The 20,196-nt window shown below is 29.0% G+C and overlaps 3 protein-coding genes and 1 long non-coding RNA gene across 18 annotated transcripts; 3 read left to right on the top strand and 1 right to left on the bottom strand.

Annotated features, from left to right (window-relative positions):
• Positions 1–676: 676 nt before the first annotated feature.
• Positions 677–5,612, top strand: LOC145194220 (b(0,+)-type amino acid transporter 1-like). 2 transcript variants are annotated; one of them, XR_016445862.1, is made up of 9 exons: positions 677–1,294; positions 1,476–1,601; positions 1,690–1,958; positions 2,046–2,149; positions 2,250–2,346; positions 2,523–2,678; positions 3,148–3,325; positions 3,931–4,165; positions 4,422–5,612. XR_016445862.1 is itself a non-coding variant. In XM_090069558.1 (8 exons), the coding sequence occupies exons 1-8, from the start codon at positions 781–783 to the stop codon at positions 4,008–4,010; spliced, it is 1,524 nt and encodes a 507-aa protein (XP_089925684.1). In that variant the 5' UTR covers positions 677–780; the 3' UTR covers positions 4,011–5,612. The 2 variants fall into 2 exon arrangements, 1 of the variants encoding a protein (XP_089925684.1); XM_090069558.1 differs by having other exon boundaries at positions 3,931–5,612.
• Positions 5,613–6,113: 501 nt separating this feature from the next.
• LOC149881073 (uncharacterized) lies at positions 6,114–12,871 on the bottom strand. 14 transcript variants are annotated; one of them, XR_016445877.1, is made up of 6 exons: positions 12,713–12,871; positions 9,405–9,555; positions 9,249–9,309; positions 7,962–8,026; positions 7,436–7,551; positions 6,114–6,305 (listed from the first exon to the last, which is right to left on the bottom strand). It is a non-coding gene; the product is annotated as an uncharacterized LOC149881073 (long non-coding RNA). The 14 variants fall into 14 exon arrangements; XR_016445878.1 differs by having other exon boundaries at positions 6,114–6,301; XR_016445882.1 differs by lacking the exon at positions 12,713–12,871 and adding an exon at positions 10,694–10,812 and having other exon boundaries at positions 7,741–8,026; positions 9,259–9,309; positions 9,405–10,604.
• On the top strand, positions 9,792–15,378 carry LOC149881072 (uncharacterized). Its single transcript, XM_090069557.1, has 2 exons — positions 9,792–10,135; positions 10,325–15,378. The coding sequence occupies exons 1-2, from the start codon at positions 9,792–9,794 to the stop codon at positions 11,961–11,963; spliced, it is 1,983 nt and encodes a 660-aa protein (XP_089925683.1). The 3' UTR covers positions 11,964–15,378.
• On the top strand, positions 13,459–19,879 carry LOC145194373 (nucleoporin Nup43-like). Its single transcript, XM_090069565.1, has 4 exons — positions 13,459–13,682; positions 13,773–17,229; positions 18,714–18,917; positions 19,036–19,879. Exons 2-4 carry the CDS (start codon positions 17,028–17,030, stop codon positions 19,692–19,694), a joined length of 1,065 nt encoding a protein of 354 aa, XP_089925691.1. The 5' UTR covers positions 13,459–13,682; positions 13,773–17,027; the 3' UTR covers positions 19,695–19,879.
• The last annotated feature ends 317 nt before the right edge of the window (positions 19,880–20,196 follow it).

Below are 20,196 nucleotides of genomic sequence, written 5' to 3'. Positions count from 1 at the left end.
TTCAAGTCTTTGATGGTCTGGGGAGCCATCATCAATAAAGGAATATTTGATTTGCACATGATTCATGGAAATATTAATGCGATATATATATATATATATATATATATATATATATATATATATATATATATATATATATATATATATATATATATATATATATATATATATATATATTCTAATAACTTAATGGGAAGAATTTTACGTTTGTTCAAGATGGGACAACTTTTGTTTAAAATGAAGGTAACTTGAAAAAAAATAAATAAATGTATTAACGTCAATGTTACATAATCTCATCGTATTCCAATGTTACTTTGTTAGGATTTCAACATTCTTTCAAAAAATAAATTGTTTTCAGTTAAGTTTTATAATTCAAGGCTTTTTCAATATAGGATTCGACCGAATATTTTTAATTTCCAAAAATATATTTCTATTGATAGTTATAAGATAAAGCAAAGTATAGAATATTCAGAACTACAAATTAATTTCATAAAGTTAAGCACGAAAAAAGTTGCAAATAAGAAATTTGAGACGTTCTTAAAAATAAAGAAAACAAAAAAGTAAAGGATTAAGAAATTCAAATTGAAAGCTTTGTAATCAAATTAACAAATTAAAAATGCCAACAAATGGTTAATGTTTGCTTTTAGGAGTTTGAAGGACGTCATTGCAGCGAGTGCGTATTTAAAAAAAAATTGGCTCATTGTTTTGGATGCAAAATAGAGTGGCTTTTAAATCAATGGTCTGTTTAAAGTTCAAGTATCAATATTTCCATTACCGAAAATGAACACGTCTTCAACAAACGATATACCTTTATCTGATTTTTTACACAATGACGAAACAAAAGCTGTTTCGACTGAACCGATTTATAAAGCTGATGCAAAAATAAAACGTCAGGTTGGTCTTATTGGCTGTATATCGCTAATTGTTGGCACAATGATTGGGAGCGGTATATTTGCCTCAATACGCGATGTGTTTGTCAATTCGGGAAGCCCCGGTATGGCGCTCTTAGTTTGGAGCGGTTCGGGTGTTCTTGTTGCCATGATATCTTTATGCTATGTAGAGATAGGAACTGCAATACCATTGTCAGGGGGAGAATATAGTTATTATTCAGAAGCTTTCGGAGAATTACCTGCTTTTGTTTTGTCATACACGTCAACTTTTCTTCTGAGACCGGCATCATTAGCTGCAATACTGTTGGCTAGTGGAAGTTACACGGTAGAACCGTTTTTTACGGGCGGCTGCAACCTCGAAGAAAAGAACTTCATTTCAAAAATTGTTGCAGCATTTTTTTTAGGTTTAGTATTATCATTTTTACTTTTATCTATTATGTAAATAAAAGTAAATAGGTATAAGATAAATAGAAATACACTTACATTTTATATGTGTATTTCTGTTTATTTTATGTCTATTCATTTTCATAATTTAAAAACTTCTCAATCTTTGTTGCAGAATCAATCAATTGGATTTTTTTTAAGGTTTGATAGTATTTATAAATTGCGCAAGCGTTCGTTGGGCAACAACAATTCAAATTGCTTTTACTGGTGCCAAGTTGCTGGCTATCACCATACTTGTTATCACCGGTCTCGTCAGATTAGCTCAAGGTAATTTTATCTTCTAAATACTATCATTTTTAAAAAAGAAATAGCTATTTAGCTTTAAAAAACCGATTTGTAAAATGTTAAATACTAGGTTTCAACAGCGAGTTTAAAAACGCTTTTCACGGAACGAACACAAGCGTATCAAGTATAGGGTATGCGTTCTACGGAGGTTTATGGGCGTACGACGGTTGGAATAACCTCAACTTTGTAACAGAGGAATTAAAAAATCCTACACGTGATCTTCCTTTAGCAATTATTATTGGAATTCCATTAGTTACTGGGTGCTATGTACTTATCAACATAGCATATCTTACTGTGCTGACATCAGGAGAAATTGCAACCTCGAACGCAATAGCTGTAGTACGCTTATATAAAATTTTGGGTTGTTTAACGATTTTGAAAATAGTTTTTTAGAATTGATTAACCTATAGAATATTTTTACTTCAGACTTTAGCAAATAGAGTGTACGGCAAGTATGCGTTTCTAATACCAATATTTGTTGCTTTTTCAACCTTTGGCTCAGCCAATGGCATAGCTTTTACAAGCGGAAGGTAAGGAAAGTGCATAACCATTACACGAAAATTTTAGGCATGAAATAAAGGAAAATTTTTAATAAAACTTAAAAAAACACAGAAAATCATTTTCTTTTAGGCTAGCATTTGTAGCGGCAAGAAAGAAGCACTTGCCCAAAGTATTAGCTATGATTCATTATGAACAGCAAACACCCATACCAGCCCTTGTGTTAGTAGTGAGTTTTACAAAATTTGTTTTATTTTTATAACGAATGTGATTTTATTGCATGAATACTATGTTTTTCCAAAATAAAATCAAAAAGTAATTGTAAATAAAAATAATATTAAAAAATAGTTGTAAATAAATAGAAAAAAATTTAATTTTCATCAACTCAATATAAATTTTGTTCAGTGTGTGCTGGCTTGGATGATGATGATCCCAGAATCTTCCAATTTCACAACTCTTATAAATTATTTCAACTTCGCGTCCTGGATGTTTTATAGCTTAACAATAATTGCACTTTTGTGGCTGAGATTTAGGAAACCAGATCTAAAAAGACCTTTTAAGGTATGAACAATAAATTTGTACAAAAGTTTCACTTTTTACTAGATATTTAAATAAGAAAATAAATTGAAACTTTTGTAAAGAATCGAAGTTCAGATTTTCTCAACGAAGAAATCCTCACAACTGTCAACAATATCAATGAACTAACATTATAAAGTCAGTGAACTTTTTTTCATTGATACCAATTATTTCCTAAAGGCATGGGAGTCTGCTTATGATGGCAAGAGGAACATTACAGCCTTAAAAAATAAAATCTTAAGGGTGTATTCAACTTACGGAAATCTTCTGGAACAATAGCAAAATTACGACAATTATTTTAAAATTGGATAAACATACCATAGTTTGCTATAAAACTATTTATTTTTAAACTATTTATTTTTAAACTATTTATTTGATCATAATTTTTTAAAAGTTTAATTATAAATTGCTTTTTTTTTCATTTTATATTGATTAAATTTTATTTTACCGACAGATTTTCATCGTTATTCCAGTTATTGTGCTGTCGTTCTCTATATATCTTGTGGCTGCGCCATTTTACGACAACCCTTTGGAGTCTACTTATTGTCTTCTGGTAATATTGACTGGAATCCCTTTTTACTTTGCGTTTGTTAAATATCAAGTTGTACCACAGGCCGTCATGAAATTGTTCGGTAAAAACCAATATTATACTAAAACTATTTTAATTTTATATTTATTTCCTTTTAAATAAATGTGGGTAATGAAAAAAAAAAAAAATGACTTTAACTATACCCAAACCCATTGAGCTGGCAGGGATTTCACCCAGGCCCTTTGTTAGAAAAAAGATTGAAATAATGAAAAAAAAATGCAGCCATCTCTTGGCTCTAGATACTCACCAGAGCAAGTTGCCATGAGCCTCGTTCATTCTCTTGACGGGCCTGACTACACCTTAGTGCCTTATCGTATTCCAAATGGGCAATAACTCAAAGACTCGTATTCCGATGTTTCACTATACGATTTTGAATATTTTTGACTTTTAATCATAAACTAATATTAAATCTAAAATGTTTTTCTAAATCTAAAAAATCTTTTCAACCGTTTGGCATGTAACCCCAAAAAAAATCAGGAAAAAATTTCTTTAGTTTTAAATACATGCATTCCTACTAAATTGAAAAACCCTCATTATTTTGATTTTTAGTTTAAACATAAAAAAAATTAAAAAAATTAAAAAAAGTTAATTTACAAAATAATTACAAAAAAGGTTTAAATACAATGACACTTTTTATTTTCTTTATAGATAAACTGACAGATAAGATTCAAATATTATCAAACCTTTATTTACCATACATCGACAACGGTCAAAATACGAAGCTATAGTCAAACGACCTTAGAAACAGTTAATTTGAGAAAAAATGGCGTAATCATAATGATTGTCTTGTGATGGATTGTTTGGTTGAAGCCAATATTGACTGTTTTAAAGCTGAAAGAATTGTAAAGGGCACTAGTATCCACAACAGATGTAACGCTTAAAAGTATTTCTAATTATCTATAAGATTTTAAAATTTCTTGTAGTTTAATAAAAACTTCATTTCTTTTTTAAGTTCAAGTTTAAATCATAAGTTTTAATGATTAGCGGAGATTTCTTCAAATTGATCTGTTTATGTGATTTGCGACTTAAGTTCCCAAATTAACCCTAGGTTCTTAGCAGCCGATCTAGGAGCCTTGTTAATATCGGTTAGCTACAGTACTATTTCTTCTCATATGTTAGGCCAAGGTACTCTCATTTAGGATGGAATTGACACGGGTGCAGGTTCCCGACAGGTGACACTAGTATATTTAACGAGCGCACAGCCTCCAAGCCTTTATCAGAACAGCTTTTAACCACCATACAGCTCCTATTTCGATGTTTAAAGAATATTCTCAAAGCTTTTCATAAAATGTTTATAAAGTCCAAAAACATAATCTTTTTCTCTCCTAGCATTTTTCTATTTTATCTACTTTTTTTTTCTATTTTATCTACTTTTTGATTTTTAAAATCTTTCTCTTTGATATTTAAGTTAACTACATTTGTCTTTAAAGGAATCAGTAATTAGGAAATCCAAGGAAAATAGTGAAAAATTCTGGTAATAAAAACAGATATATTGCAAAAAGCTTTTTTCTGGAATCTTTTAAAACGAGACCATCGAAAAAAGGTTACATAAAAAAGTAACTGTTAAGCATGCAGCTGCTACTTAAAAAAAACCGAAAAAACCGGGAAAAAATCTTTATTTTAATCATGTATTCGACCTCCAATCGATGCAGTTACTAATCTATTTTTACATTTCTTTTAACTTATTTGATTTCTATTGAGCAGGTAAATGATCCATAAACAAAACTTATGAAATTTTCTGAGAGGAAACAGCACTTTAAATTCAATAAAAAGAAAAAAATGAAGACAAAGAATTTAAAGTTCGTTTTTTCTTGTAAAATATTCCTGTTTAATTTTTTTGTTTGTTTTTGTTTTGTTTTTTTTTCTATTCTGACTTTTTGAAATCTGATTATATATCTCTGTTAGAATTAATATTAGAAAATAAGAAAACAAAATCGACTGTTGAATTGCTTCAAAAAAGTCACCAAGTGAAAAAGTGCCAAGTTAAGAGTTTCTACAAACGTTAGTTTATATTAAGTTTATCCGTTTTGTATTTTGATACTTTTCTATATTCAGGTGAGTGTTTCTGTTTGTTTTTTTTTAAAAAAAAAAGAAAGACAGATGGTAGAAAATCTTCAAGTTTGTAAAATTTTAAATGTCTTTACTTATTTATGTATATATGTACTTTACTTATATATATGTCTATTAAGTTTTGCTCTTTATCTTCAATTTATTTATTTGCTTTTTATCTTCAAGGGTTTATTGCAATAATAGATGATCATTTATGTGGTTTGTTAATTTTTATGTTTTTTTTTGTTAAGTATTTTTATTGAAGTGATAATATTTTCGCCTATTAAATGATTTTTATTTTTATCCCTCTTTATTCTGCATATATTTCTTCTACATGTTTGAATCCTTTTCCAGGGTTTTAGATATAAATAAATAATAAAAAAGAATAAGTAATAAAGGCGTTTTTTTTTTTTTTTTCACAATGTGGTATTCTATACTGAATTAACAAAATAAAAGTTAGAAAATAGATATTAAAACAATGTAAATCTATATAAGTCATAAAAGTAAATAATAAAATAAAAATTCAATGAAGTCATAAAAATAAATATTAAATTAACCCAGTGGGCAAAGCGACGTCGGAACAACGTCGGATCGATGTCGGATTTACGTTGGAAATGGAAAGGTTGGGCGACGTCGAAAAAAAGACATCGGGCGACGTCAAAATTCCGATGTCATTCAACGTCGAGCGATGTTAAACTAACGTCAGAACGAGGTCAGATTACTGACGTAAAGACGATGTCATTATGTGGTAGAGCGATGTTAAACCAACATAATAAATACAATTAAAGAATAGCACATATTTTCTGGCGTAAAAGCATTCATTACAAAAAACAACTTCCTATTTTGCATCAGTATCTTTCTGGAGACGCCCACCATCCCCGCCAACAACTTTGCTAGGGCCTACCGCAAAACCTTTTGAACTTCCACTTTGATATCGACTACCGTAACCTCGTTTCTTTTCGTCATGACGCTAGCTAAATAGAAGTTGAAATTATAAAGGCATAAATATATAAAGACCAACTTTAATTAATTTAGAATTTTAAATCATATAAGTAAAGTTATTTCGGTTACAAAAATAAGCAACTAATGAAATTAAAAAAAAAAAAATCCATTGACTACCCGACAAGAACAGCTTAAATTGACTGAAAACGTTAAAAACTTTCAGAAAACTAGACCCATTTACCATCTTTATAGGTAAATAAAACAGATTTATATCAAGTCTGTTTTGTTACTTCAGGGTTTCATCAATATTGAAATCAGCTAAATTATTGTCAAATTTAGGATCCAAATGTTAAAGGGATATATATATATATATATATATATATATATATATATATATATATATATATATATATATATATATATATATATATCACTTTAACAATTGGATCCTCCTCTAAGAAAAAAACATATAATCAGAAAAATAAGTCACCATAAAATCAACAAAATTTCTGTCCCCTAATAATTATAGCCACTAAAACTGTGAACTCCCTAAAATTAGAAAAATGAAATCAACAATTTTCTTTTATTGACTTTTATGGAAACTAAAAAGTTGCTGAGTAATTTTAAAGTATATTTTTAATGTTTTGAAAATAAATTTTTTTTAAATTTGCACCAGCAGATGCCATTTTTTTTTACAAAATTTGAAATTCTTAGTGGTTATCAAATATCTGGAGACATGAGTGTGCTACAGACAAGTATATGACATATTTGGTAATTGATCATGTCATTGTGATGTGTAAAAAAATTTGAGTACCTATTTCTCTTGCATCACCTTGTGCCAAATACTTTTTAAAATTAAGTCAAAAAAAACCAAGCTCAATCAATCAATCCTTAAAAAGTGCAGATTTTGGTGCAAAGTATTGCGACTGCCATATAGGCCTAAAAATGTTTTGCAAGCTCCTTAAGAAAATATATTACATTTAAAATATATATATTTGAGTTCTTCATTGTGGAGGGAGCCTATTTCCCAATATGACATGTCCAGCTTGCTGTCGCTGTATGGGGGATATTGTAGTCATTTTATTGGTTGTATCCATATCATCATCAAAATATATTGATAAATAAATATTCTTAATTATCAAATATGCATATGCAAACTTACATCAGTTCTCATGGTTTACCCAATATCTTCTTTAATAACAGTAATGGTCTGTCTCTGATATCTGGTTCTCAAATGAATGGTGCATCCATTCTCTGTATCAGACTCTGAAGTTGATTCTAAAAACAAAAGATATTGTTTTTGGAATCAATATATTGATAAATAAATATTCTTAACTATCAAATATGCATGTCAGTAGCACACTCAGGTCTCCAAATATTTGATAACCAGTGAGAACTTCTGACTTTTTTAAAATGTTTCTGCTGATGCAAGGTAAAAAAATATTTTTTCAAAAATTCAAAACATACTTTGAAATAACTCATAAATAGCCATTTTTTTAGTTTGCATAAAAGAAATTGTTAAAAAAATTAACACCATGAACTACAATAGCATAGACAAATAAACTTTTATAAACTTGAAAGCTACTCTACCATTAATACGCTTTGACAAATTTTTGTGTTTGTTATTATATTGCCCATTTAATGTTTACTCAGTGCTATCAGTCCCCACAAAAGCATCATAATATTACCTTTCTAACATATTGTTAATATTTTCTTTTAATTTAATCCCACTATCTCTTAAAAGACGAGCAACCTAAAAGAAAAGCTTTAAGATACTATTGATATTACGATTTATTTTTTATCTTATTGCTTGTTTTACTGTAAATAGTATAAAAACAGATATTTTTATTATACACTTTGTTAATAATTTTTAATTATACTAACAAGACAGAGTTTTCATGTCTATTCACCCTAATTTTTAAACCCTAGTTTTTATGGTTGTTGTAATGTTGGTTTGATATGATTTGAGGGATGTATTGAATTATTGTTTTATTAGGATGACTAATAACTTAACAAAACAAAATTAATAACACATAACAAAATTCTTATATATTTTAATATATATTCTAAAGTCTACCTTTATTTACAAAGTCATTCACAAACTTTGATCCCTTAACTGTACCAACCGGTTATTATTTTATCATTATTATTGTATTAGGGTGAGTGACCCTAATACAATAATAATAAATAATGATCAATTACTACTGTTAGCTGACTCAGAACGAAGAGATTCAAATTAATTTTTAACAAATTGTACATTGTCATCAGAATCATTTTGCAGAAAATCATTAATTAGATTATTGATTTCTCAATTCTGGGTTCTCCAATTATTAATGTAAGACATCAAAAGAATAATTTTAAAAAGCTGTTGAAAAAGTTACAGATTGTGATATCAATTCATTTAAATGCATTTTTGAATATTCATGTTTATCCCACTGTGTGCCTATCCAAAAAATTTAACATGGAAACAAGAAAGTGGGACAAGATCATAGAAACAACAGAGACAAGATCCATAAAGCATGACGAAACAGTTAATACATCTAACAAAGTGTATATTGGCGTATCCTAAGAAGAATGGAAATAAATATGTGCAAACCACAAACATTTATTCACAAAAAGCTCAAGTAATGTATTTTTTACCTGATGATTGCAATAAGCATGAAACTTAAAGTAGTAAACATTATGTAGTTTTATCTCAAATTTATCACATAAAATAAAATATATTACTCTGATTTTATTCATTGAGCACTCTTGTTGAATTTACATACACAAATAACCTTAAAAACAGTGCAATAATGAATTAATAAAAAAAGTCAGATAGATATTTTTACTAATTTAAATACATACATACATACATACATACATACATACATACATACATACATACATACATACATACATACATACATACATACATACATACATACATACATACATACATACATACATACATACATACATACATACATACATACAATTAATAACCTGTTGAATAATATGATTGTCTGGCTCAAGAAGTTTGACATCGGGTGCCCACTGGAAATGTAAATTCAATAAAGTTATAAAAATAAATATTAAAGTAATATTGGAAAAAAAGAAAAAAATGTTCTTTGTAATGTTCTGATTATTACCTCTCATCAGTTATCAAAACTCTAGATTTTTGTTGCATATTTTGCTCCAGAAGCATTTTTTTTTTTCTTACAATGCGGTAACTACAATTAAATTAATGTAATTACTCATCGCTGACTACACCAAATATTTAGCACTAATCTTGGACAGGAACCGCACAATGAGTCCAAATTGCGAAAAAGTGGCCAAAACTTTTTTCCGATTTTTTTTTTAACAGAAAGTGAACTTTGTGCAATCTTTTTACTTTAAACAGATGTAAACTGTATTTAAACTCAATATAGAGTCGTTTTCTGTAAAGAAAATTTATAGCTTTGTTTTCATAAAATATTAATTGCAAAGAGTGCATCTAGAAGATTATACAGGTGTTTTTTCTTTGTTGTTGATTAAATATGAAAAGATTAGAACTTATAAGCGTAATTCAAGAAGTTGGTGTTAATCATGCGAATTTGCAAGCCGTTTTAGAAACTGAAGCAAAAAATAAATTGCTAACCAATGAAGAACTGTCTGATGCAGAACTCTCAGAAAAAATTAGACTTTTTATTTATAAATTTCGGGTTAAATATGCAAAGCATAATCGTAATTTTAAAAGATTAGTTAAACAAGAAGTGGCATGGTTAGAGGGTGAGTTGTTTCAGAATCAAAATACTAAACTTGATTCAACTTTAAAAACTGGACGACCAGAAAAAGAATGGATAGAGTGTTCATTAAGAACAAAAAGGAGGAAAGTTTCAAGGTAGTTTCTAGTTTAGAATTGCTATTTTTGTTTTTAAAAGTCACTGATTAAATACATAATTTTTAATAAAAATATACACCCACAGCTCCACACTTGTGTGGTTAAGGCAGTTTTCCATAGTATCAATTTTTGAAATTATCATAATGGAAATAGTTTATCAAATAATGATGTTGTTTATTTTTATTTTAGTTTGGCTAAAACTCATACAACTGAAGAATTAGCAGAAGCTGCTGTTGTACATGCAAAATCAAGTCCTGGAAAATCTGATTTGGGAAAAAATGTTAAAATGTTTTCTAAAGATCTACCAGGCCAAACTTACCAATCTGATAATTATCAGCCAATTATGATGTCTGCTGATCAAGCTTTATCACTTAAAATTCAATGTGATTTGAGTGATTTACAATACCAGATTATTCGAAACTCATCTCTGATGCAAAATGCTGACATTTATCCCCCATTAAAAGCAATCCTAAAATCAAAAGCAGATTGTTATCCAGAGGGTTTGCATATTACAGAAACGTCTGCGAAGTGTAGTTTGCAGAACATGGTTAACCATACCTTGCTTCGAATTTTGAAACTAAATTCTGAGCAGCTTCAAAATTTAGATGAAACAGTTACACATGGAGTATTCAATTTGAAATGTGGCATGGATGGTGCATCTTCACAAAGTATTTATAGTCAAAGGTTTGATGATACTGATCTTACTACTGGAGTGCAGAATGAACAGTCAGTATTTCAAACTGCAATAGTTCCTTTGAAATTAAAAATTGGGGGTTCAAACATCTGGAATAATCCTAAACCATCCAGCCCTCATTTTTGTAGACCTCTTGAACTACAATACCTAAAGGAAACAAATGAACTCATTGCAGCAGAAGAAATAAATCTTAGAAAACAAATCGAAAATCTGCAAGACTATATTTTAGATCTAGATCTTCTCAGTAGTAAAAAGCACTGTTCCATAAAAATTAAAATTGTTGTTGACTTGACTATGTTGGATGGCAAGTCAGTAAATGCTATCATGTTTTCGAATTCATCACAATCGTGCAATATTTGTTTTGCAAAACCGAGTGAGATGAACAATCTAGTAAAAATCAGAATGTTTACTCCAAATAAAAAATCTCTTACTATGGGACTATCTACTTTACATTGTTGGATTAGACTTTTTGAGTATGTGCTACACTTAGGATATAAAATGAAAATTAAAAAGTATCAGGCTAGATCAAAAGAACATAAGCTTTCTGTTATTGAGCAAAAAAATGAAATTCAGAATAGGTTTAGAAGCGAGCTCAGCCTTGTTGTCGATATGCCAAAGCATGGCTATGGTTCCTCAAACACAGGTAACACAGCCAGAAGAGCATTTGACAATGCAGATACTTTTGCAGACATTACAGGAGTTGATGTTAAAATAATTGTTAGATTGAGAAATATAATGAAGGCTGTGTGCAGTGGATACCACCTTGATTTGGGGGCCTTCAAAAAATATTGTTTAGCTACTTCTGAAATAATAATTAAAAAATATAACTGGTACATAATGCCACCTACAATACACAAGCTATTAGAGCATGGTTATCAAATTTCTGATTGCTTTGAACTCCCAATAGGTATTTACTCAGAAGAGGCACAGGAAGCACAAAACAAATACATTCGAAATGCAAGACTAAACCATACATGTAAAATTTCTAGAAAAAATGCAATGGAAAACCAATATCATTATCTGCTGTTACGTAGTGATCCAATAGTGTCATCATTCATCTTCAAAAAAACTAAATCTATTAGTACTGTTAACTTAGATTCTGAAGTTTTAAACCTTTTGCTTGATGAACAATAAATATTTTTTAAAAATAATTTTTACTATATTACTAAATGTTGCAAATATTGGTTTATACATGTGTGTATGTGTGTATATATATTTGAGATCTTTTAAGGTATATATATAAACTTTAAAAGATCTCAAGTTATAAAAATGCTGAAATGAAGTCTTGCATTTGTTGTTCTCACCCCTCCCCCCCGGGCTTTTTCTAATGCCTTTTTTTGAAACAATTGACATAAAACCAAAATGGAGCAAATTCGAGCAGCTAAAAAATTATTTTTTTTATACCCAATACGTTCATAACAATGTGATAGAAATTTAGGAGGAGTGAAAAGTGGACATTTTAAGCTTTATCACTTTTTGTAACCGGGGAAATACATATTTTAAAAATTTTTCTCCTTTCTTCAAAAACCCAAAATCTAAAGCTAAAAAATCGAGTTATTACTTCTTTTTTGATTAAAACCATATTAACAATAATATATGAAAATGAAATTTTAAAAAAGTTTACAAATGTTGTATAATAATATAAAAATTGTCTTATTTAAAAAAATACAAAAATTCGTGAATTATTTTGGAAATTTTTATTTTATTTTTTAAGCGCAATAAATCACTCCCAAAACATATAAAGGACGTATTAAAAATTCTGCAAAATATTTTTTTCAGCTATTGGGTAAATATTCTTTCTAAATTATAAAAAATATTTATATATTGGAATACTTTTAAAAAACGACTTTTGGCCACATTTTTGAGATTTGGATTCATAGTGAGCCGTGAGCATTGAGTTTAGTACTGAACTGAAATTTATATATTTTTATTTTGATTTCCGTCAGCTCTCTTTTAACAGTAATCCCGGTTTCTTTTTTAATGGTATTTAAATATTAATTTTAGACCTTTTGAAAAAATGCATACTTCAGTATGAAGATATTCGCGGCGATTTTTGCAAAAATGTTGTCATAATTAGTTTAACTAAAAAATTCAAAATGGTGGTCTGTGACACCATGCGTATTTCATTTCGAGTCACGAAAACTCAAAGTACAGGTCCTAAAGGTTCAAGTTGAAGTAAATTTTACTTCAATTTTTTTCTTTTACTATTCATTCCAGTAGGTTGATATGAAATGGAAGCAACTGAAACGAATTAAAAAGCGCTTTGTTTGAACCATTTTTATGAAACGTCCTATATTTTCATGATTTTTTTTTCAAATATTGACCATCTGTGATTGGACATAACTTTTGATTATAAAAGAAATAATTAAATTAAAAAGAAAAAAAGAAAGGAGTTATATCTGTCATAATTTTGTATACCTATTGTAATTAGCTTCTAAATTCGCTAAAGATGCTATGGAAAAACCAGCTAAGTTTAAAATTATAACTATAAAGTTATATTCTAAATTAATTTATCGCATTTGTTATACTGTTTTTTAGTTCATTACATTTAGTTCTTCCCTTTTTAATGGATTTGAAAACAAACAAAAATGAGGAGTTTTTTTTTAAAGAATGTTTTTTTATCTCAAGTAAATATTTTCACAATGTATATATGAAGATCATAATGAATATGCTTGATGATCCATCAGCAATTGATGTTCAATCTACAAACCAAAACAATGCTGGGGTTAGCAAGGTAATCAATAGGAATTGCTCAAAAAGAATCATTACAATATGAATATATTCCCTAGAACCTCAATCAGCTGAAGTTTATCTTGGCCTCTGAAATGCAGCAATTTGATTGTTGGGTTAGCTGTAAGTTCTTTTTAATTTAATCTTATCTAGCTTTTAAATGTTAAGTAAATATAAAGTTTTTTTTCAAACTGATTGTTACTTCTGTAATAGGTCCATGGATGAGAGAGGGTACTGTGCCAAAATGACTGCTAGTTTTAATTCATCTGCCACCCAATTTTTTGCTATTACCAAAATATGTGCCAGCCATATCAATTAAAACCTAGAAAACCTCTAGAGGGTAGATAATTAGGAAAAAAAACATTAACAGTGATGAACTGGGAAAGTATATTTGTAGTTGTGTCATTGTGTAATTCATTGCACACAATGAATATGTAGTTCAATGACTATATATGGCTCGTTGTGCATAATTCATTGTGCACAATGAATTAAGAAATGATATTTAAATTGTAAAAGCGAATGAACGGAGGATGAAATACATAACGTATATAGAATGTAGTCGTTTTAATATTACAATATTGGGGTGTGATTTTGTGCAATTGTGTTTTTTGCAATTTATTGTTTTATGGTTAAATTGAGGGAAGGGTGGGGTACAGTGGATTGAGGGGCATAGTGAATAAGAGGCAATAAGAAAATTGCTTAGAAATCATGTACAAAAAAACCTGACTGCTGGAGAAGATGGATTATATGGTTTTATGAATAAATTTAAAGATCTTTCTTTACATAAATCAGAAGCAACCAGTTTGTCACCTATAACAAGTTTAGATAAAACAAATGTTGCAGAGTTTTTTAAATATTGGAAGAAATTCTTTAAAAATATCATTTTAATCCTGATGACATCTAATGCAGATGAGTTGGGTTGTTATAAAGTACAAAAAATGGGGAGTATAAAAGTCATTGCGTGTAGAAAAGATAAACAAATAGGAAAAGTTAATTCAGTAGAGAGGCAAAATGAAAATCCTCCGTTATTAATACTTTTATGGTGTTTCCTAGAGTGCATTTCAAAGACTCAGTAGTACATGGTGCTCCACCAAGAACAGTTAAGACTGCTCAAGAACAGTTGGGACAGTGTCAGGTTGGATGACAGCTGATTTGGCAGTTTTTATATATTTATGAAACACTATTCCATCAACAAAATGTTCATATGACAGCTGGTTATCTGAACATTCTTTTGATGTAATAGTGCTTAGCAACCTTTATTATACAATTGATTTATCAAAAGAGAAAGGGGTTGTTATGTTGATATTGCCAATTCATTGCAGAAACAACTTTTAGACAGAATTGTCTATGGACTATTTAAATCCTTTTATAATCATGCTGCAAATTTTTTGTTGGTGAACCATCTAGGTAAACCCATACTAGTTTATGAAATTTCAAGTTTGCTAATTATTGCATTCCGTTAAGCATTTATCCATAAAAATATAGTGTCAGGATTTCAATCAACAGGGATTTTTCTATTCAATCTAGAAATTTTTAGTGATGGAGACTTTTTTTATCTCAGTAAAAAAAGTCTCCATCACTAAATCATCCAATTGTCACTGATCATCCAATTAAACAATGCAATATAGATTTGAAAACAAAAGATTTCATCATATCAAGATGTTGAACTTTCAACTTCCAACTCCAAAGAATCTATAATGCCAGAATCTTTAACCTTAAAATTATCTCCTGAAGAAATAACCCCTTTTCCACAAGTACCACCAAGAAAAAACAGAAATCAAGAAAGAAGAAATTTATAAATTCAAAAGGAAAAATAAAACTAAGCAGAGCTGCAAAAAATATTTGCAGTCTAAAAATCTTGCAAAAAGTTAGCTGTGTAGTTTAATCTAATGGAGCAGCAAATTATGATGGCACAAATTTCTTCAGTTGTGACTTAAAAGAAATGAGACTTTTTTCAAAACTGAAACAATATTGTTCCCAGTGATTATGTTTAGTCAAATTTACTACTAGAAAAACTTTAGTTATTTATACTGGTAAAATTATTTGTATTAAGCATAGTGAAAACACAGTGAAGACATGGGTAATTTTTCAACAAAAAAAGAGCCTTCATTTTTCTTTATTCTTCCAACAGTTAATCCTACTTCTGAAGTTTCACTTGAAGATATTCTTAGAAAACTACCCAGACCACTACTTTGTGGAAGGACTGCTAGAGTTCCTTGCCATTTTAACTTTCTTGTGGACTTAACAACTTATGATGATGTACTTTATTAATTTGCACTCTGTTTAAACTTCCAGTATTGGGGTACAGTGAATCACTCCCTTTAAACCTCAGTGAGCTGGTAGATGATAAATCTTTGGTGTTTAGTGATTTCTTATCATGGAGGACATATCTCAAACCTTTTACCTTTAAAAAGGTAAGATAAAAGTTTTAACTTTTACACAATTTAAGAAATAAAGAAATTTGATCCATTGTGTCCCAAACTTCCCCTTCATGAAATGAGCATCTTATTATTTATTGAAGCAAACATAGTACTTCCCTACATCAAATAATTTAAAAAAATAAGTTTAGATGTAGGAAAGACTCAAACTTATATATCACTCTGGTACACATTGGGGAATTTCAAGAACCTTTGCATCTCTTGCAGAGTAATTTTGTTTCTGACAGTAAATGTTAAGCATAGAGAGAAGTTAAGCACAATGGTTTTTACATACAGTTTAATCAGGTTGTTAGGTTGTATAAAATGTTTTAAAATGTATTTATACTGTACATGTGTGTCTGTCTGTGTGATAATTTGTTTTCCCCAAATGGCCTCCTTTAAAGAATTTTAGTGTCTAAATTAACATCTGTTCCTGACAAAAGTTGACAAAATATACAAAATTTCACTAAATGAGGCTAATTTATAGTATGTTTCCTATTATTTTTCAATTGAAAACTCTGTCATGTTTTCTTTAAGAAAGTTGTTATTTGATAAAAATGGTCAGAATACAAAAAAAGTTGCAGTTTTGAATTCCTTTTCAACTATTTGTTTCATGTCAACCTATTCAAATGGGTTGAAAAAATAATTCTAAAGCAAAGTTCTCTTCATCTGAAAACTTCTAAAAAGGAGCTATGAAAGAATTAAAAAAAAAAAAAAAAAAATCCTGGAGGTTTTGCATTAAATACTTTTTATGATAAAAAAGTAAAACGTTCTAGTTTTTGTAGTTGTGAGATGAATATTTTGACATCATATTATTCCAAGCTGTTCAGGAGGTTTGTTTAACATATATTTGATTTCTTTGTGTTTAAAATGTTCATCAAAATTTTCAAATTTATATATTAAGTATTTAACATTTTATTTGTATAGATAGCTAAAAAATGCAAAAAGTTAGATTTTTATTATGAAATAAAATGTCCACATTTACCATAATTTTTTTCCTAGGTCTGAAATTACATAATATATTTAAAAGTAGTCTAGTTAAATCATTATAATGAATGAAGAAAAAGTAATTGTAAGTTTTGTTGGACAAAAGGTATCTAAAGTTCGTTGGTGCCAAAGTTACAATGGTGAAAAAAATCCATGTGAATTTATAACAGGTAGTTGTGATGATCAAAAAAATATTGTCTCCATATGGAAAGTTTCAACAGAAAATGACAGTGAGCCAATTATAGAGAGTCAACTATTTATTGAAGGTATGGATTGCTCTAAATAATCTGATTGATATTTGTTTTATGTTCCATTAATATCAATAAAAAAAAAATATTGACTCGTTAAATTTTGTTTTAGATTGAAGCAACAAATAGTTATTAACCTAGTTTAAAATCTTCTTGCTGTTATCTGTATTTCTTTTTATTCTATTAAAAGTTAATTTTGCCAGATCAACTGATATCTTCAGCTTTCTTACATTTTTCGGGATAGCTGTTGTTCGTAAAGCCTTCCTTCTTCATTATTGCATTACATTTCTAATGCAAAATTTAAGTTAAACTGAGTGATACTGCAGCCCTTTTTTCTCCAAATTGTAACATAAATTAAAGCAGGTTACAAAGTTGATTTCTCAGATTTCTGTTTGAGCAAGCAAAAACTCAGCTTTGGCATTCTGAAATGATTTCTACAATTCCAAAAAAACTTTAGGATTTTAACAAAAAATATTTTTGCTGAATTTTCTAGAGATATGTAACTTTAAAGAATGAGCAATTTTGTAGTAATTTTATCTGTGGCATTTTTTTTTTTTTTTTTTTTAATAAAATCTGTTTAAAAAGTATTACTAACTCAAATATGTGTTACCAGATTTTCTTTGCGGGTTCGCTTACTAATCAGTAATATCCAGAAGGGTAAAAACTGATGAAAGCATTTTTTCTGTAAAATACAGTTCCATGTGAGTTTGCAATACTGGTGATTTTGAAGTCTCTTGAGGGAACCAAACTTCTGAGATATAAATCTGTCAAAAAACAATTCTCTTATTTTCATACAATATGCATCCCAATTTCTTTAGATTGCTGAATACATTTTTTCATCCCATTTTCTAAAGCTTTTTCAAGCTCCATTTGATGGTTTAAGCAATTTAATTAAATATTTCCCCTCATTTTTAAATGTTATTTAATATAAAGCTGCTATCTTTGCTTGTAAAAATTAATAACATTTGTGATTAAAAAACATTTTAATGTTATTGTAAAAAAAAAACCTTTGTGAATATTTGTACTCTTAGATTTTACCGGAAAATAAAGCAATTATTATCCAATATTTACCATTATTGTAAGTATTTACCCTAATTTTCTTTTAACACAAAGACTTAAAAGTTTGCTTTTTTGTAATTTACAATTTGAACTCCCTTCTCGACATTACATTGTAAATCTAGGCACCTGTATTACCCACCACTCTAGGTAGCAGAATTAACTTGAGCTATATTTTTTTAGTTTTAAGGACAAAAGTCTACAACTTTCATTGGGGCAGGAGTGTTCCATAGTCAGCATAAATTCAAACTCTGTACTATGAGCACTTTTCTCGTCCACTTTATTCACTGAAATTAATTTACTATAAAACTATTTTAAGTTACTTTGAAAATTATTATTTATGGTTTTAATTAATTCATCATAGAGTAAGTATGCAAAATATAAATACAGATATTGCATTTTTTAATCTTAGTTTTATATATTTTGTGTGTGTGTGTGTGTGGTAGGTTCTGTTGCAGATTTATTGGTAATGTCTCCAGGAAAAGTATTATGTAGTACTAGTAATGGTGACGTTTCAATTATTTCAATTCATCCTCAAACTAACTCAATGAGTACAGATCAGTTGTGGAAAAAGCTCCATCGCTTTGATTCAACAAATGAAGCTGCCTGTTGTTCTTGCATAGCTAATTATGGTCATGATATTGCTACAGGTGGAAATGTTTATTGCATTTTAGTTTTCATATAAAATTTCCTAGAATTTTTTTTAAAAGTAGTTTTATGCAAATTTAGAGGTAGATAGTTTTAATGAAGTAAATTTTAATTTGTCAGGTGGAGAAGATGGACGAATTAATCTTCTTCTACCTGAACGTAAAAAACCAATCCGAGTTTGGGCGAATGCTGACAGTTCAAATGTTACTGGTTTGCAGTTTTTAAGTTCAACAGAACTTGTTTCAATTAACTCAACAGGACAGTTAAAACTTTGGGATATTCGTCAGCAAAAACTAGACAAACCTGAGAAAGTTCTAACACTATCTGGAAATGCTTGCCCTTTACTATCAGTTGATAAGCATCCAAACCAGCCACATATAGTAGTTACAGGACATGGCGATGGTGTGATAGGTATATGGGACATTCGTCAAGAAAATGGGCCTGTTACCTTAATTGATGCTCATGAAGCTGAGGTTTGGTCTGTAATGTTTCACCAATTGTATCCTGATAATTTATTTACATGCTCTCAAGATGGTTCTTGTTGGTTTTGGGATGGGACATCAATGAACAATGAAATTAATTACAACAATTCGATTAATAATAACTATAGCCATAGTGCATGGCTTTATATTGATGCAAATAAGCATAAAATGGAGACATTTTCATTGGTTCCGTTTAACAAAAGTCCCATTAACGCTTTTGATGTTTGCTTATCAAGTTTAGTCTGTGCCACAGACAGTGAAGCATTGATTATTGTTTTAGACATACCTGTGTGCTAACTATTATCATTACAAATTAGAGAAATTTGTCTTAAAATTATAAATGGAAACTTGACATTTTTTTATATTCCTGTGTTTTATAAGCAAAGAAACAATGCAGTTCGCGCGTTGTTTATATTGTATACCTAATGTTATTTAGCGCCTTAGACATGAATTTTTACCAAAAAAGAATCGTGCTTTAAAAATATATCTTTCATTTTTATCCATAAAAGCATTTCAAAGTAAATATTGCTTTTTATAATCGTAGAATTTCTCACTCATAAACTAAATTCTTTTCCTTTTTCTACCATGCTACTTTAATAAATATTTAAAACCTAATTTCTTTCTGATTTTCTTTTGTATAAGAATTTGTTGTTGTTCTACGCATTTAAGAGCCATTTTATTTCGTTTCTAATATCTTTTTTTACTTGTCAACAACCTCGACAATGTTACAAAAAAATTGTTCGCTATATATAGCATTTAAACATACAACTTGTGACTCTTGTCAACAATTAATAATCGT

This window comes from Hydra viridissima, unplaced genomic scaffold (genome assembly GCF_058129835.1).
Source record: "Hydra viridissima isolate aposymbiotic clone 2 unplaced genomic scaffold, HvirCarnegie_v1 scaffold_12, whole genome shotgun sequence".
In the NCBI taxonomy this organism is placed as follows: Eukaryota; Metazoa; Cnidaria; class Hydrozoa; order Anthoathecata; family Hydridae; genus Hydra; species Hydra viridissima.
Note: the sequence above shows the minus strand (reverse complement) of the source record. Positions and strands in the feature narration are given on the sequence as shown.

What these genes read in the sequence shown, in the direction of transcription:
- LOC149881072 (XM_090069557.1), top strand. Translation starts at nt 9,792, where the DNA reads ATGAAAAGATTAGAACTTATAAGCGTAATTCAAGAAGTTGGTGTTAAT. An exon ending in AAAAGGAGGAAAGTTTCAAG is followed by an intron (nt 10,136 to 10,324) that starts GTAGTTTCTAGT and finishes TTTTTATTTTAG; the next exon opens with TTTGGCTAAAACTCATACAA.
- LOC145194373 (XM_090069565.1), top strand. Translation starts at nt 17,028, where the DNA reads ATGAATGAAGAAAAAGTAATTGTAAGTTTTGTTGGACAAAAGGTATCT. An exon ending in GAGTCAACTATTTATTGAAG is followed by an intron (nt 17,230 to 18,713) that starts GTATGGATTGCT and finishes TGTGTGTGGTAG; the next exon opens with GTTCTGTTGCAGATTTATTG. An exon ending in TGGTCATGATATTGCTACAG is followed by an intron (nt 18,918 to 19,035) that starts GTGGAAATGTTT and finishes TTAATTTGTCAG; the next exon opens with GTGGAGAAGATGGACGAATT.
- LOC145194220 (XM_090069558.1), top strand. Translation starts at nt 781, where the DNA reads ATGAACACGTCTTCAACAAACGATATACCTTTATCTGATTTTTTACAC. An exon ending in CCTCGAACGCAATAGCTGTA is followed by an intron (nt 1,959 to 2,045) that starts GTACGCTTATAT and finishes TTTTTACTTCAG; the next exon opens with ACTTTAGCAAATAGAGTGTA. An exon ending in TACCAGCCCTTGTGTTAGTA is followed by an intron (nt 2,347 to 2,522) that starts GTGAGTTTTACA and finishes AATTTTGTTCAG; the next exon opens with TGTGTGCTGGCTTGGATGAT.